Raw genomic sequence first — 18,768 nt, forward strand, 5'->3', positions numbered from 1 at the left:
AAAAGAAGCTATTTTAGGGCTATCTGAGGTCCGTTCTTTTCCATCTGTGTATTCCCAGTGCCATAACATAGTTAAGTGTTGAATAAGCATCTGTTGACGGGATGGACGGATGAATGGATGGACGAATGATTCACCTAGTGGGTGATTTTAAATCTCACGCGGAGTCTCATACAAAACATCTAGACCCTTAAAACAAGCCCCGTCAACACTCTTTGTCAGGCAGCTGCTCAGAGGCTGGGGGAACCTATTTCTGATGTGGGACCAAGGTTTGAGGAACACGTCATCACCTGAGAAGGCAAAAAGCCCAGAAATCCAGGACTACAGTAACACTTCAGACCGGGGCTGCACAGCACCCTCTTGCAGCGCGGCGGCCCATTTCCATCTTGGAGCCGATAAGGCGTCGGTGTAGGCGAGGGAGTGGCGCTCAGCCTGAATGCTAGTGGGACGGCAATGACAGCGCAGGAATTCCACGGTGGCTGCGGGTTTTGTGGACCCAACTGAAGAGTGGGAGGGAGCACTATTCACCGGACACACCCCAACCTGCCCTGCTGCAGCCCAGGGCTGCGGGTGGGGCGGCGGGAAGCGCTTCAACAGGTTCAGCTCAAGAAGCCTGGAGCCGCAGAAGAGTAGCCTGCGCGGCCGCCCACGCATGCGCACGCGCATCCTCCCCCCCCCCCGACAACGCGCTCCCGCCAGCCTGTAGCGCACGCGCAGTCCGTCCTCGCTCGCTCTGTCAGTCCCTGCAGGGCCCGGGGCGTCACCCCCGCAGAGCCCGCCCCGCTCCCGTGCGCCGAACGCTCCATATCCGGGTTCCCGCCGCCCCGCTGCCGCCGCCGCCGCCGCCACCGCCGCCTCTCTCATTCAGCCTTGCCGGGAGTGGTGTGGTTCCCCAACAAGATGGCGGCCGTGGGGCGAGTCGGCTCTTTCGGTTCCTCTCCGGCGGGATTAGCCTCGACTTACACGGGCGGCCCCTTGGCCAACGAGCTCACATCGGGCAACGGCGGCGCCGCAGCCGGCGACGACGAGGACGGGCAGAACCTTTGGTAACGACCCCACCCCTCCCTGGGTCCCCGCGGGCACTCCCGGCCTTGCAGACCCCTCGGGATCCCGTACCCGCCGGAGCTCGGCGCCGGGCCCAGGCCACTGCGCTCTCGGCAGCCCCCTCCCGGGCGCGTCGAGGCCGGCTCCGTCCCTCCCGCGCTGCGGCCCCGGCCCCCGTCTCAGCGTGCGCCTTGCTCCCCGTTAGGTCCTGCATCCTCAGCGAGGTCTCCACCCGCTCGCGCTCCAAGCTCCCCGCCGGGAAGAACGTACTGCTGCTGGGTAAGTGTCCCCCGCCTCGCTCCGCCCCGCCCCGGCCGGCCCACACCCCGGCCCGGGTCCTGGCCCGCCCGCCCGCTTTGTGCCGACAGCGGGTCCTGCCCCGCCCCGCTGCCCGGCTCGTCGCTGACAGCTGGGGAGGAAGGGGAACGGGGACCCCTGCCCCGGGACCTGCAGGGACCTGCCCTCCCCAGAGCCCTTTCTCCTCCCCTGGATGTGGGGGTGGCCCCGACAGCCTTCCCAGAGAAGGACCGAGTGCAGGAGCCCATCTGAGGGATTCCTGTGGTTTGGGGTTTACGTAGAAAAGGACACTTTTTCTTTCACGACAAAAATTGATATCAGAAGGCTCTTCTCAAGAGCTCCAGTGCAAATGGCATGCTATTAATATTTAATAGCTGATTCTGTATAGTTGACAGAGAAGCTAGAAATGAGACCTGGTAGTCGTGATAAATGTTCTTGTTTGATTCAGCTTTTTCGGTTACAGTGGGCTCGTGTTGCAGCTGCCTTTTTAACTGTCACTTATAATTCTGAAATTTGTGAAGGGCAGTGGAACACCTTTCTAGTTCAATCCCTTCAGCCAAATGGATGTAATAAGGGGAAATTGTCTAACGTCTCATTTCTCCTGATTGTTCTGTATCCCCTTCTGCTCTCTGGAAGTTATGTATTTTGTTTCTTTAGTGATTCTGAGGGCGGGCGTAAAGCGCGGGGAGGGAGAGCAATTCACAGGTTCACATTTTTGCAGGCTTAGCTCCTGAGTCATTTAGAGGAGAGATTTCTTCCATATTCTTTAAATGTGAGAGATTGAAGTTTGACTTAGAAGATGATGGTTAAATTTTAAAACTTCAGTGTTGGTGTCTCAAGACTATTTTTGTTATGTACATCTAAAAACATAAGGAAACAAAGAAGTCAAGTGCTACTTGACAGCGTCTACTTTTAATAGGAGTGTTTCGATAGAAACAAATTACTTTTTTTGCATGAACTGCTCCCAATCTAGAATATATGATTCTTGAGTTTCTTTAAAGTTACATGGAGCTAGTTGAAAAATTAGTTTTTGCCTTTGTTTTTAATGTGATTAAAAGCATCTGCTGCAGCTTGACCTGGGTTCAGTCATGGCTCTGTAACATACTAGCCGTGTGATCATAAGTGAGTTCCTTGACATCTGTAAGCCTCAGTTTCTTCATCTTTAAAATGGATATTATAGAAATAATAATGTCTGCCTCCTAGGGTGTGGGGAGGACTGAATGAGATGATGTTTGTAAAGTGATAATAGCACAGTGACTTTTTGTGATAGATTTCTTTTAACTGGATTAGAAAATAGTTTTTTATCAGAACTTTTTAAAAATTGAATTACTGGGGCCGGCCCGGTGGCCGAGTGGTTAAGTTCGCGCCCTCCGCTTCGGCCGCCCAGGGTTTCACTGGTTCGGATCTCTGGCGCGGACATGGCACCACTCATCAGGCCATGCTGAGGCGGCATCCCACCTGCCACAACTAAAAGGACCCACACTAAAAATATAGAGCTATGTACTGGGGGACTTTGGGGAGAAAAAGGAAAAAATAAAATCTTTAAAAAAAAATTGAATTACTGCCTACATAAGTGATATTTATAGGGCAGAGATAAGCAAAAAATTTTTCAGAAAATGTTTTAAGTTTACTAATTTAAACAAATTACTATTACTCACTAAACTAAAATAAACTTAAGACAGTGTGACCTCCTTGAAGTGGATTATATTTTAATTAATCTAAGTTAAATAACATTCTTTTCAAATACTGTCATTGTAAAGATAAGATTCCATAACTTTGTTCTCATTTTATAAGTTCCTCCCAGTTATTCATGTGCATTAGATATTGCTTAGATGATTCTGTTTGTAGTGAAACAAAAGTGACAGTTTTCTTCATTTCTTGATGTTCCTGATCTGCACTGAGGTCGCACCACACTTTTTTTGTCCCCCCCCCCCCCCCCCCTTTTTAACCTTCTTTTGACACTGGGTCAGTGCTTGCGACTGAATATACTTAGAGGCCCCAGGCTCTTCCAACCTTTCATACTTAGAATAGATTAAATTTCTTTTTTTATGAGCTTAATAGTTCATAAATCTTCATCTGGTATCAAGCTATATGAGCTTGAAATTTAAAATTTTTCTTTGAGTACTATTAGGATTTTTATCAAAGTTCTTTTCAGCTGTGGAAGACTAATAGCAGATTTTTATACTGGTTACATAAATAGGATTAATTTTCTGAAATACTTCTAAAGATTGCTTAAAGACATTTTATCACACATTATGGCGGCATTCAATCTATGCTGGTGGAGGGAAGAAACAGAAATAGGGATTGTAGTTTTCTTTGTTATGAGTTTGAAGGTGCTAGGCAGGAAGATGCTTGGCTCTAACGTGTCTTTCATGAATTATGGTCATCTCTGGAGTCCTGTATTTAAAAAACCAAGTCTGAGAATATAACAAACTTTTGCATTTCTGGAGACAACCTAGAATAGGAATGATGATTAAGGCTTATGTACCCTGGACAGAAATTGCCGTTTAACCTTTGCTTGCTGCATGGCCTGCTCTGCCACTGTTTATGGGAGAAAAGGGTAGGGACTAGCAATGTATGCATGTGTATGAGCCATTCTCAAAGCATTTTCTTCGAAATCTTAGTGCCCCCTCCTCAAGTCTGGGAGGTAGATGTTAGCACCAATTTATAGATAGGTAATAAATTTTTGAGACCTGTTAAGTGAGTTTTCCAAGGTTACACAGCTATAAGGGCCCCATGTTTTGTGATTCTGACATGACTTTCCAACTTGTTAGAAGTCCCTGCAAGGGAGAGTGCGCCATATACTCTTCCTACTGCATAACTTTTTAAGAAGGCTATCTTTGAGTCAAAGTACTAGGAATTGCTTTAAAGTAAAACCGGAATATTTGTTGGATTCTAGGATGTAACGTATTGAGGGACACCACTGTGGTCACAGCACTTATGTTTGAGCAGTCATTTAATCTACCTAGGCCTGACCCCTGGTGAAACCCAGAAACACTGTGACATTAGTGTTTAACCATTCTCTTTCTTGAAAGATCTTGAGAATGAGCTTCAGTAAAGTTTATGTTTAATATTAAAGGCAAAACTTCTTGTGCATGTATTTTAAATATTATTTAACTTACAAATTGTCCTTTTAAGAACTGTTTTTTCCTCTTTACACTGTATGTTTAAACAATTTTTACTACAGTAATTGTAATTATAGTTTAATAGCTGCTTTTAAGAGTACTTTCTCCATATCTTGGTTACTTTCCCATGTTTTGATAAGAAAACTCCCTAAGGAAAATGACAGTAGTGATACCTAACATTATAGAGCACCTACATGTACCAGCCATGTAAGGATTGTTTACATACTCTGGTTATCCCCTTAAAGATCAAGGAACAGAGTTGTTAAGTAAATTGCCGTAGGGTTACACAGCCAGAAAGAGACAATGTCAGGATTCTAAATTGTACAGCCTGGCTCCAGAGCCAGTATTCTTAACCTGTACACTGGACTGTCTCCCTAAAGGAAAAAGAGAGCTTTCTTTGTAGGAAAAGTAGATGTTTAGCAGTTACTAATTAATTTTATATGATTCCCCTGATGTATCTGTTTCATTGAAAAAATCTCGTTGATTTAGATTAATTGAATTCATTGTCTATTAATATATATGTGTACTCCTGGCCCCCAGCACAGTGTCTGCCTTATAGATCAGACATAAGTATAATTTTAGGAGTTGAGGCCCACATGAATTAATGAAAACTAGTTGGCTCTTTGGCAAATCACGTAAGCCTCATCTTTCTCTTCTGTAAATTGAGATGCGGATTTAGTGATCTGTGAAGCCTTGTCTGATCTGACATTGTCATTTGTTTTTATTCTAAAAGTTGTGAGTTATTAAATATTTTTTTAATTAAGATTATGATAGATTACAATCTTGTGAGATTTCAGTTGTACATTATTGTTAGTCATGTTGTGGGTATACCGCTTCACCCTTTGTGCCCTCCCCCACCCCCCCTTTTCCCTGGTAACCACCCATCAGTTCTCCTTGTCTATATGTTAACTTCCACCTATGAGTGGGCTTATTAAATATTTTTAAAGAAATGTTTTGAAGACGCTGCGATTGGGTTTAAATTAATAAACTTTGCGCTGTAGATGTGGGCTCTTTGCTTCCACCCAGGGAAGAAATCTAGAGTCTCTAGTTTTCCCTGAAGGCGCTAGTCCAGGGTATTGTGCAGCCAAGAAAGTCCCACACAATGCTGAGCATCCTCAGGAGGTGTGTTTGAACCAGTCTTCTTTCTTATTCAGGAACAAAACTAGCTTCTGTTATGCTTGAATTATTGCGAGTAGGAAACCTCAAGATACACAGTGGAGCTAGAGATCTGGTCAGAAAAGTAACTTGTCAAGGAAGTGAATGGTTTTCTCTGGGAGAATTGACTCTAAAAATAATGAGATTGTTCAGTCTGAAACTTCTTGTGAGAAGCTGGGATTAAAGATCATCAAGGTACCATGACTTGTGGGAAACAGATTTTTATCAGTTGAAGTATGTTAATATTTTTTGGCGTAATTGGTTATGGGAGTGTAATGCAAGGAATAGAGTGTTACTGCATATATAATACTGGATTGGTGATTTTCAAAGGATTAACATAAAATTATTTATTGCATGTTATGTGTTACTGCTACTAAAAATACACCAAATATAAAATGTTTTGAGAGTCCAGTGGCATATTGGTATTTTATTCATCAAGGTCAGCAATTTATTATATAAAGGGCCAGATAGTAAATAATTTAGCTTTGTGAGCTATGTGTTCTCTGTTATAACTACTCAGCCCTGCCCTTGCAGCTCCAAAACAGCCATAGCCAGTACATAAATGAATGGGTATGGCAGTGTTGAATAAAGTTTATTTACAAAAACAGAGATTTGGCCTGTGGGCTGAAGTTTGTGGATCCCCTACTTTAGGTTATTATGGACATCAATTTTATCAGTAAGCATGGATGCAAGTTAATAGAAGTTTCTGGTTAATCGAATGTGATGTTTGGCACATAATAGGTGCTCAGTAAATAAATGTCTGAATGATGACCAGCTTTTACTCAAAGTATCATTGTTATTCCAGGTCAAAATATAGCCTGAACGTAGGTTTAAAGTGTTAAGAGGAGCTCATGTATTTACTCCAATGTTTGCCTGTCAAAAACAGAAAAAAGAGTTGGTAGACCTGCAGGTGTAGGCCAGTAGAGTGTTAATTCGGCTGGTATGAAGTCCATGTGAGAGAGAATGTCAGCAAAAGCACTTTGAAAATGCAAAACAAAGAGAAGACTTGAATCAGGAAGAAGAAAGGACCAAAGTCCAGCATTAGACTGTTATTAATAAGTGCATGGCCACGTACTAACCTTTTTGGGCCTTATTTTCCTTACTTGTAAAGTCAAGGCAGTGGCTGTTAGAAAGACTTCACAGATTACCTCCTCTGTATTCATTCGTTCATCAGACATTTATTACAATCATGTGATGCATAAAATACTTTGCTGAGTCATCTGAGGAAAACAGGGCTGACTAAGACTCAGTCCCTGCCCTCCAGGAGCTTATAGGTTCTGGTAGGAAAAGACTCGAAGTAGTACAAATCAAATATGAAATAATTGATAAGTAAGTCACCTAAGATTTTGTGGAAAAGGTGGTACTGAGCAAAATTTTGCTGATTAGGTTGAGGAGAAGAACTCTGCAGGCTGCAGACTGAGGGAATGTGTTGCAGTGGTTAAAACCCAGTGAAAAGGGATGAGGCAGCTCAGGTATGGTGGAAGGAGTCCTGACCTGCAGGCACCAGGTCTGAGAATCAGCCTGTACTACCATTTGAAGCTGTGGGATTGTGGGCAGATTACAACCTTCTGACCTGTAAATGGAGATTCTTTCATACTCCATGGGGTTAAAAGAAGTAAAAGAAATTATGTCAAAAACACCTTCATTTCAGAGCCGGCTTGGTGCTTAGTGGTTAAGGTCACATGTTATGCCTCAGTGGCCTGGGGTTTGCAGGCCTGGATTCTGGGCACAGACCTGTACACTGCCTGTCAAGTCATGCTGTGGCAGGCGTCCCACATATAAAGTAGAGGAAAACGGGCACGGAGGTTAGCTCAGGGCCAATCTTCCTCAACAAAAAAGAGGAGGATTGGGGGCAGATGTTAGCTCAGGGCTAAACTTCCTCAAAAGAAAATACACCTTCATTTCAAAATTGGACATCACTATTTTAAGTTATAAAAGTACTACATGTTTTCTTGCTAGAGAGAGAGAGAAAATTTACAAATATAAGAAAATGAAAATAACGTATGATCTTACCATGTAGAGATAATGAGTGTTCATTTTTTCTATGTGTATATTTGTGTTTTTAGAAAAATAGACTCATCATACCTTATGGAGTATTTTGTAGTCTGATTTTTTTTTTGTTTAGTGTATCAGGGGGTTTTTAAAATCAGAATAGATAAGGATTTCTCCCTTGTAGTGACTGAATAATATGTATGGCTATACCATGATTATAATTGATTGGTAGACAGATCATTATTGTTATACCTCATTTTCTGGTTGCCCAGTATTATCTTTGGGATAAATCCCTACAAGTTGACTTGCTGAGTCAAAAGTATATGTTTTTTCAATCTTTCTATCTATTGCCAAACAATCTTCTAAGAAAGTTGTATCATTTACATTCACACCATCAGTATTAGAGTACTTATTTGTCTAGCACCATTGCTGACACTAAGGATTATTCATTATAATGTTTGCCTGTCTTGGTAGGTAGGTTAAAAATTGGCACCTTAATTTAAAGGCAATTTAATTGTATAAGATATACCATATTTGTTGACTAAGATCTATTGTTTTAGTGTCACTTTGACTTTCTGGAACATAGGAACTGTTAATAACCATTGGGCTTAGCATTTATTGGCCTTGGTAAATGTTTATTGAATTACACTGAGTGGTTTTTGGTTTGTGTCTAGTCAGTCTGTGAGAGTGAGGGAGATGTTAAAGGATAAATTCTCTTTTTTACTGTAATATGGATTGCTGAATGGTGAGATCCAGAGGTAGGGCTTTGGCCAGCCCATGGAATGGGAACGATCGTGTATTTTGCCTATTAACTTGCGTGTTCTGCTAGGTGCTTTATTATGTAGCATGTTCACTGCGTTACAGAAGAGGGTTTTGAGTCCCAGGTTACACAACTGAGTTAGAATTCAAAATTGGGTTTGTCTAACTTTCTATTCTACAGGCACTGCTGACATATTGGAGGGATGTGGTCTTGAACAGGCATAAATGTTTACTTAAAAGCACCAGGGGCAGCTGATTAGCAGCTTCTCCTTGCTCTTGCCAGCTGAGGCAAGGAGGAGGTGCTCCCTGTGAAACAGGGAGCAATCCAAAGGTCCTCCCCCGACTTGGATCATCCAGATAACCTGTGGAAGAACATGCTGAAGGTCTGAGCCCAAAAGTAGTTCCTCTGAAGACCCTTCATGACTCTTGTCACAAGAGCTTTCAGATAGAATAGGATGATTTACTTTACATCATGCAAGGCCAAATCAAAAATGTCAGCTTTGCAATATTGATATCTCACTTGGGTAAAGAAGGACAATGGCAGGCTAGAATTCTCCTGACCTGATTATCTTGATGCCATGGACCTAGTGTATCCAGCAGAGGTGTGGAAATGTGAAACAAAGCTCTGCATAGAAAGCAGATGTCAGGTGCACAAACCTGTGCTTTAGCCTTCCACAGTAATAGGAGAGGAAACTCGGAGAAAAGGGAGGCAGCATACTGCTTAATTTTACCTATTGTCATCGCTGTTTACCTTGAGCTGGATGGAGAAGACTAGGCGATCGATGTCTATAGTGTTTAGGAGTGCTGCTGGATTCAAATCCTGACCCTTCTCTAGCAAAGTGCTTAATCTTTCAGATTACACTGTTTACCTTTTAGGATTATTTGAGGATAATGTGAGATAATGTTTGTAAAACACTTCAAACACTTCAATTGGAAATGTTCAAGATAGCTGTTATTGGGGCTGGCCCCGTGGCCGAGTGGTTAAGTTCTCGCGCTCCGCTGCAGGCGGCCCAGTGTTTCGTTAGTTCGAATCCTGGGCGCGGACATGGCACTGCTCATCAGACCACGCTGAGGCAGCATCCCACATACCACAACTAGAAGAACCCACAACAAAGAATACACAACTATGTACCGGGGGGCTTTGGGGAGAAAAAGGAAAAAATAAAATCTTTAAAAAAAAAAAAAAAAAAAAAAAAAAAAAAGATAGCTGTTATTAATGTGTTAGTGTCCTTAGGTGTTTTTCTTTGCTCATTTTCGTTATTCATGTTTTTATGTTATCTTTTAAAAATACAGTTGATATCTTATAAAGGAATTTTCTAGTGTATCACTGAAGAAGTAATGAATGATAATAGTCAGAGAACTTTAAATTCATCACCATAGAGATCGTCTGGTTTTTACCCCCTGTATTTAGAAGATAGAGAGCAAGCGGAAATACTTGGCTTGTCCAGGCTCACACTACTAATGGTGACAGTGTTGCAGTTAGAAATCACATCTTCTGAATCTTTGCATTTTTCCTCTCAATTAAATTATCATTATAGAGTTTATGGACATTACATCCTGTTGTTGGTTTAGAGATCTGTTGGGGAGATAAACAGTATCGTGGACACACCTTTGTCCCTATACAGTCATATGTAGCTTAACGATGGGGATATGTTCTGAGAAATGTGTCGTTAGGTGATTTCGTCATTGTGTGAACATCATAGGGTGTACTCACGCTAAACCTAGACAGTGTAGCCTGCTTCACACCTAGGCAGTATGGTGCTAATCTTATGGGACCACCATCGTTGATGCAGTCCGTCATTGACAGAAGCATTGTTATATGGCACATGACTGTATGTTTTCATGACTGTGGAGTTTAAGGAGATTTTCTTTTGCAGTCAATTTGGTTTTCAAATCTGAACTGAGAAGAAGTGAGAATTGATGGCTGTTATTGCTTTATAGTAAAACCAAATTTCTTTTAAGTGCTTGGATCTTATATTTGGCTCACAGAGAGTGACTTATTTGGACAGAGTTCAGACAGATAATTTGGAATGCAGGCTTATTTGCTGTGGATAATTTCACTGTACTCTGATCAATAAATCTTTTCTGCTTTGGTTCATTCATGAGGACAGAAGTTGGTTGTTTTTATATGGCCAGCAAGCTAAGAATGGGTTTTTGTTTGTTTGTTTTCATTTTTAAAGAGTTGGGGGGAAAAACAAAGATGAGTGTGTGCCAGAGACCTTATGTGGCCTGAAGAGCCTAAAATATTTACTATCTAGTCCTTTAGAGAAAAAGTTTCCCAGCACCTGCATGAGGACATGAAAATAGCTTTATTATAATAAAATTTGATCTAAATGAAATGTTTTGGTTTGTTTTAAAAACACCTTTGAAATATGCCCTCTTTAAGAAAATCTAATATAAAAATGCAAATTTCGATAAAATATTTAGAGACTAATTTTAACATCATCACCCTAAAGTGTTCTTTCTTTATAGAAGGGCTTTCATCTTAGTGTGTTTAAACAGGAACTCTCCTTGTGTAAGTGTATGTGTACAGATCATTAACTGTTTGGCTGGCACACTTAAAGCTAGTGTGTCTGTTTCACTGCCAGCTGAAGGCCAGGGAACTGAAGATAAAGCTTTCTTACAGTTTATAGATGATAGGGAGATAATTCTTTCAGATTGTTTGAAACTACGCGGACCACTTTGCTGTACTTGTCACTTTAAAGGTGTATTAAGTCCATGGAATGAAGTACATGTGTAGGTATTTTTATTTTGTTTTATTTTACACCTCAAATTATTAGGCTCTGTGTTTTGTTTTCCAAAAATAACTTCGAATATAGTGATTTCTTTCTTGAATTGTTTGGCCATTAAAGATGATCTTAAATGTCTATCAATGCCAAAGACAAGCATCCTGAATTTTAACATCTTCTAATCCTTCTAATTGCCTAATAGAATAAAGAGAGAGGGTTCAGATGGACTTTTTAACGTCTTCGAACATAGTTCAGCTTGGCTGTGGCAAGGCAGCTAAGGACCAACAATTCAGTCCAATGACTAGAAAGCTTTCATAAGTTTAGTAAAGGACGTGTGTGTTATGAGCTTACACTATTTATTGATCTGTAATTGATGAGAGGTAGCTGCGTGAGTTTTAGAGATAAGAGTAATGAATTATTTTAATAGATTATGGTAAAAGCCCAGGACAAGCAGTTACAGATGAGATATAATTATGAAAATAGAGACTGTGGTTGGGATTAAGAGATATGAACATTGGTAAAGGATCTTCTATGTATAGGACAGGTACTATAGACTGAATGTGTACCCCCAAAATTCATATAAATCCTAACCCCCCATGTGATGGCATTAGGAGGTGAGGTCTTTGGTAGGAGACTAGGTCATGAGGGTGGATCCCTCATGAATGGAATCAGTCCCTTTATAAAAGAGACGTCATGGGCTGGCCCAGTGGTGTAGCAGTTAAGTTCCCACACTCCGCTTTGGCAGCCCAGGGTTCGTGGGTCTGGGATCCCAGGCGTGGACCTGCGCACTGCTTGTCCAGCCACACTGTGGCAGCGTCCCACATACAAAATAGAGGAAAACTGGCATAGATGTTAGTTTAGGGACAATCGTCCTCACCAAAAAAAAGGAAGAAAGAAAACAAAATTTAAAAAAAGAAACTGAGGACAGCTCTCTCACCCCTTCCGCCATGTGAGGACAGAGTGAGAAGATAGCCGTCTGTGAGCCAGAAGTGAGCCCTCACTAGACATTGATTGTGCTGGCACCTTGGTCTTGGACTTCCAGCCTCCATAACTGTGAAAAATAAATGTCTGTTTTTTATAAGCCACCCAGTCTATGGAATTTTTGTTATTGCAGTCTGAAGAGACAATGACAGCCGTGGTTTCACTTTTTGGTAAGCCAGCAAGGACAGTGGCTGTTAAGAATAGGATAATTTCTTGTCTGTAAGCACGTTAAAAGCAAGAACTTTATATCCTGTTTACTGTTAAGAAAACCTGCCCAAAGAATATTTGTTGAATGAAGAGGACAGACTTGACACACTTATAGTCTGCTGGAGGAAACACGAATAAACTGACACACTGCAATGAAGTGAAGTGTTGTAAGTGTGCGGTGTGCTCTTGGGAACACAGAGGGCACTTAACCAGACTTGCGAAGTCAAAGAAAGCTTCTTAGAGGAAACTAAATAGTGACTGGAAGGATAAGCTAGGGTTCTGCTAGATGTGGGGAGGGGAAGGGAAGAATATTCCAGAAAGGAGTGATGTCATGTGTGAAGATCTAGGATTGGGAGAGACTGAGGCCTCTCTGCTGCACTGGAAGCAGTTGTGGATGGTTGGAGCCTAGCATATGGGTGTGGGACATGGTGACAGATGGGCAGGCAAGGTAAAGGGCCTTTTTAAGGAGTATTGGCCCTTATAGTTTGCCCTTTACCACAAGAGCAGCAGGAAGACCCTGAAGGGTTTTTTTTCTGACATCTTATGGAAATTCCAAACATACAGAAAAGTTGAAGGAATTTTGCAGTTAATACTCATATACCTAAACTTAGATTCTACCATTAATATTTAACTATATTTGCTTTATCACTTGTGTCCCATTTCCCTCTTTTTTGATGCATTTCAAAGTAAATTACAGTTATCAGTATACTTCCTTCTAAATACTTAAGCATTCATATCAGTAACTAGAATCCCCTAATGTGTCCTAAGGGCGAGAGTGGCGTGATGAAATTGTTTCTGGAAGATCACTCAGCTGCAGGATGGGAAATGCATCAGAATACAGTATGAACTTAATGAATGTTCACTTTTGACTAGTACGTTGGTATAGTGAGAAGAGAACTAGCAGGAGGCTATGGATTAAATGCTTGAAGACATAAAAAGAGAAAAAACGGTCTAACAAACTGTGTGATTTGAAGATATGTATAACCCTAGAAAGAGACTACATCTTTGCAAATACCGCACATAAGATTTCTGGAAATAGTAGGTAACAAATGAGATTTTGTTTACAGAATATGTCTTCATTGGCCTTTTTAGACCTTTTATGAAATAGGCCTATTCACATGTTCACATTTGCCATCAAGACAAATCATATCAGAGTTCATTTAGGTGTAGAGAAAGTGAAAGCTACAGAAAATGATCATTATAATTGAGGCTTAGGACTTGGGCTTAAAATATGTGTAAAATGTGCATGTTCAATTTCCAGCTGTAACTTCCACATCTTATTAAAGTTGAAGAGAGGAGAAGAGTAGTTGATATAAATTTTGTTCCCAGAAAAATTTCGTTTCAGGAAGCAAAATGCTTCCTGAAACATGTTGAGAATCTTCTCTGTGCCAGGCATGGTTAAGTATTAGAATATTCTTGGGAATAGGATATTCTGTTTTTTTCCTTATTCTGTTTTCTCTTGAGAGCAGAGAGGAGTTTGATTTGGATTCTCTTGGCAGACTTGGATTGTTGCCATACTCCCACAATCTCTGTGACTGTGGCCTGCCCTCAGTTTCCTCCTGTGTAAGTAGAGAGGGTTTCATTGGAGTTCCTTACAGCCTGTGCTAAGTTTATGAAATGTCTTTATTCTCAATGTGACCACTTCTCGTTTGTTACCAGAAGTGAAAAATTTAGAAATCACAGGGTAGGATAAAAATCTCAAACTACGTGTTTGCCATATTAAGTTTATTTTACATTATACTCTTTTTCACTTTTAAATGTTGTAAAGTGTATCTTTTTAAAAAAAATTTGTTTTAAAGATTTTTTTTTCTTTTTTCTCCCAAAGCCCCCTGGTACATAGCTGTGTACTTTTAGTTGTACTTTCCTTACTTCCTGGAATGCCTGTCCCTCCATGGTTCATTAACACTGCAAGATTTGGCTAAAGTATTATTTTCTCTACAAAGCCCTTTCTGATGTCCAAGCAAACCCAGGATCTCCGCTTAGGGCTGGCTTCCTGGTTTGTTGCATATCTCTAGTATAGTCCTAATGACAATATCTTGAAATTGTCTCCTGTTTGTTTTCGCTCTCCAATTTAATGAGCTCTTTGAGGGCAGCAGCTTTCACATGCAGGTCTTTGTATTCCTAATGCTTGGCTTAGTGCAGTAAACGTCTAATGCAGTGGTTCTCATAGTGTGGTCCTTGGACTAGCAGCATCAGGAACACTGGGAACTTGTTAGAAATGCAGATTCTCGGGCCCCACCTCAGACTTACTGAATCAGAAACTCAGGAGGTGAAGCCCAGCAATGTTTGTTTTCACAGGCCCCCATAGGTGAGTCTGAGACATTTTTTGAGAACCATTGTCCAGTGAAATGAATGATGGACAACATTCACTCAAAGGAGTAAACTCTGGTCTCATAATCATAAGTGGGGGAGAACCCTTCCACTTGTATTCAGTCCTTAGAAAAAGAAAACAGCTATGTTCTGGTGATGGATGCGAGAACTTAAAATAGTGAGCATAGATAGTTACCACTGACAGTATTTTTGATGTCATGAATTTGGACTCAAAATCTGTTCTGAGCCTATTGACTTACACCTTTAAAATTGTAGTTGGAGCAACTAAAAGGAAGGCATAAACTTGTTATTTAAAGAATTACTCATAATATCACCATAAGAGATAACCAAATTATCAATGATTATTTCTAGCTGATATTATCGATTTTATTTTGCTTATGCTTAAGATTATTTACAAGTATGTATTTTTATTCAGAAAGCTTTATATTTCAGTAATTTGAAATATTGAAAACAAGTTAAAATAAACTCATCTGAATTTTTTGACTCACTTTAAGGTATCTTTTCACTTTCTAACATCTAAAGTGGAAATTAAAGAGATAAGATAAATCCTTGGTCATATTAAATGAAGTTTTATCTGACTACTGCCTATTTTTATGGATCTGTATGTACTTTAGAGAATTCTTGTTGAACGTTGTATTGTTGATGTAAGCTTCTATTATAGGTCTGGGCGCTAAGTTTTTGTTTATAATACGTAACATTGTTTCTGTGGGATAATCAGTTTTCAGTTGTTGTTTTGCCTGTCATAAGAGAAATCTTGATTCTTTCCTTTCTAGTTCTAGAACAGACTCAGATTCCTTTTCTTTTTTCTTTTAAGTTAATGAACTTTATTTTTCAGACCAGTTTTAGGTTCACAGCAAAATTGAGCGGGAAGTACAGAGTTTCCAAATATCCCATCCCCATATACGCACACCCTCTCCTGCTATTGACATCTCACAAGGTGGTACATTTGTTACAGTTGATGAACCTCTGTTGACATGTCATTATCACCCAAAGCACATAATCTACCTGAGGGTTCATTCTTGGTGTTGTACATTCTATGGGTTTTGACAAATGTATAATGACATGTATCTGCTGTTATAGTATCATACAAAATAGTTTCACTGCCCTAAAAATCCTCTACTCTGCCTATTCAGACTCTGTTTTTTTGATGTCAGAGTTTTCATAGATCTCCTCACACAGTGATTTAAATTATTTTTGTTATGTCTAATGCTCATGCCTACTTAAGTGACTAGATAAAAATTCTTTGAATTCTTTTTGTTTATAGTTCTTGAACATCTACCAGACTTAAAAAAAATACAAACTGAATGCTGTAAAGGCTACAGAACTGATGAAATTCAAATTAGCAATCAATATAACACATGGTATTTTGCTGAAATTAAATGCCAGTGTTGGATTTAATAGTAGCCAAAGTACCTATTTTATTTTTCACTGGTTAACTTTATTATTTCCATTTTAAGCATGGTGGATCATCATGGAAATCATTGTCATCATCATGGATATTACTATTTTCAACTCAATTTGTTATTTTTAAACCAGTTTGATAGTACACTGCAAAAATAGTACTGAAAAATAAGTACTCATTTAATGTCAAGTTCTTTATTGCCTGTTTAAGGCTACAGTTATTGCTATGAAGTGTTGGAAAATAGTTCATAAAAAGAACCAGCCTGACCAATACAGTTGAATATGATATTGACTGCTCTGGGACACTTTCTTTTGAGTTTGGCATGCCTGTGTGTCTACTCTCTTTCTTCTGTCTTCTGTCAGCATTACTTGGCCTCAACTTGGCACCAGTAGGATTGTAAACATCTATATAGAGGTGGGTGCTGCAATCTTGTGGCAGATTTTAGATATAAAGATGGTAATTCAGAAGATCTAAGACATATGTAATTTTTTTTAAAAGCTTAACATGAAAATGAAAACGATTTTTAAATTCTTAGAGAACTCGTTAATCTCCAGGAATAAGTCCTTAGATCCAAGAAATTCACCTTTACAAATACTATTAACATGGTACTGCTAATAACTAAAGAAGTCCGTGAAACGGTAACATGTAGTATTTAAATAAATTCACAATACAAAAAAATCTTCACCAAAACATTGAATAGCTAGCCTAGTTTTAAACTCTTTAATTTTGTGCTAGGTTTAAATCACATGATTTCTTGCTATTAATATCTTTTTTAAGTTTATGTTTTATTTTTGTCTGTTCTACATTCCTTCTACCCTTGTTCTTGCTCAACTTACTACCTCCAGCTCCCACCCTCTCCCTTGCTACATATTTCTTATGGTTTCATGATTTTACTGAGGCTCTAGTCACAACTCCCTGCCCTAGTTAGTTTTGGTGTACCCTCCATCCTCCATGCTTGGCCTGTAGGTGGGCACATGACCCTAACTAAGCCAATTAAGAGTCTTTACCTGAGAGTCTTCAGACTGAAAGCCAAGAGAGAAAGTCTTTTGTTCCTTGTAGATTAAACTGGCATGATGTAAGAGTTGAGCTTCCTGAAAAATACCCACAGAGGAAGCCATTTGTAATAGGATAGAATGAGACTTAACAAGAGGAGCAGAGACACTTGGGGAGAGAATCCTGGAGGTGAAGTCTGCATCTTCAACTGTGTAGTTGCCTAGTTATCATCCATCAAATTACCCTTTTTTATTTTACTTTTTCTCCCAAAATCTCCCCGGTACATAGAAGGACCCACAACTAAAATATACAACTAGTTGTGGCACGTGGATCGCTGCCTCAACATGACCTGATGAGTGGTGCTGTGTTTGCGCCCAGGATCCAAACCAGCGAAACCCTGGGCTGCCGAAGCGGAGCGCACGAACTTAACTGCTCAGCCACGGAGCTGGCCCCCAAATTACCCTTTTGATTGAAGCTAGTTCTAGTTGGGTTTTTCACGTGGTACTGGAAAGCATCCGTAAGTAATCCATATTGTAATTTAAGGGATTTGTCCTTTTTTATAGGTGAAGATGGAGCTGGAAAAACAAGCCTCATAAGAAAAATTCAGGGAATAGAGGAGTACAAGAAAGGAAGAGGATTGGAATATTTGTACTTAAATGTTCATGATGAAGACAGAGATGGTGAGTGTGATTTATTTGTAATGTTAAGTTTCCTGAAGCCTTTCCAAGGTGCAGTGCTGCACATGTTAGTCTTTGACTTTTCTTACTGTGTCATTTTTCACCAGGAGTCCTACTACATCATGCCGATCAGTAAATCGTTATGTTTAGGCATACTTTTATTGATTTGGAATTGGGATTTATGTAGTGATATTTTTAAACGTCTTAAGATATCTTGGTGTGGAGACTTTCGCTTTCATGCTGTCCTTGAAGAATCTCAATTTTTCAGTTCGTTTTCGCTCAGATAGTAAAATAATAGGATCCTATGATTGTTTTGCTAACTCTTTTCACCTTCTCATTTTTTGACGTAAAAATGTCATCTACTCCCCAGCTTTTCTCATCTGATCAGCCATTTTTTTCTTCTATAGATCACTTGCCTTCTCGTTTTTGTATATAATATCTTGAATTTGCATGGTTCTATCTGCTGATGGTAAGAATAGAAACATGTTATTCAGTCTGTGGTTTGGGATTGAGAAATATAAAGTAGAGGATGCTGGTGTTTTATGTTGGCAGTTAAGTCATTTTCAGGAATATTCATTAGGCCTTTACTAAAGTGGTAGATGTGACCTAAATAGTTGATCCTTGTCAAAGCCAGGAGACATCTCCTGTGGAGATGTCCTAAAATGCCAAGTAGTATTGTTAGTTGGATGATGAAATAACTTAACCCTTTTGCGTTGGTAACTTTCTTTTGTCTATTATAGATCAAACAAGATGTAATATATGGATCTTGGATGGAGACCTATATCACAAAGGCCTCCTTAAATTTTCCCTGGATGCCGTTTCTCTGAAGGACACTCTAGTTATGCTGGTTGTTGACATGTCAAAGCCTTGGACTGCTTTGGATTCTTTACAGAAATGGGCAAGTGTTGTTAGAGAACATATTGACAAATTAAAACTTCCTCCTGAAGAAATGAAAGAAATGGAACAAAAGTGTGAGTAATCTAGAAATATTAATATAGATTTCAAATACAAAATTTCTTAGCTGACTACCATAATCGTTAGGATTTTTTGACTATGAATAAGGTTTAATGAAGAAAACA

The 18,768-nt window shown here is 39.9% G+C and overlaps 1 protein-coding gene across 1 annotated transcript in view; it reads left to right on the forward strand.

Annotated features, from left to right (window-relative positions):
- Positions 1-323: 323 nt before the first annotated feature.
- Positions 324-18,768, forward strand: part of DYNC1LI1 (dynein cytoplasmic 1 light intermediate chain 1) — a 35,766-nt gene continuing 17,321 nt past the window's right edge. The window contains exons 1-4 of the mRNA XM_001917517.6: positions 324-1,043; positions 1,247-1,320; positions 17,576-17,692; positions 18,430-18,660. Of these exons, the coding sequence (XP_001917552.3) occupies positions 898-1,043; positions 1,247-1,320; positions 17,576-17,692; positions 18,430-18,660 (568 nt within the window). The 5' untranslated portion in view covers positions 324-897. The remainder of the gene's footprint in view (positions 1,044-1,246; positions 1,321-17,575; positions 17,693-18,429; positions 18,661-18,768) is intronic.

Source organism: Equus caballus, chromosome 16, assembly GCF_041296265.1.
Source record: "Equus caballus isolate H_3958 breed thoroughbred chromosome 16, TB-T2T, whole genome shotgun sequence".
Lineage (NCBI taxonomy): Eukaryota > Metazoa > Chordata > Mammalia > Perissodactyla > Equidae > Equus > Equus caballus.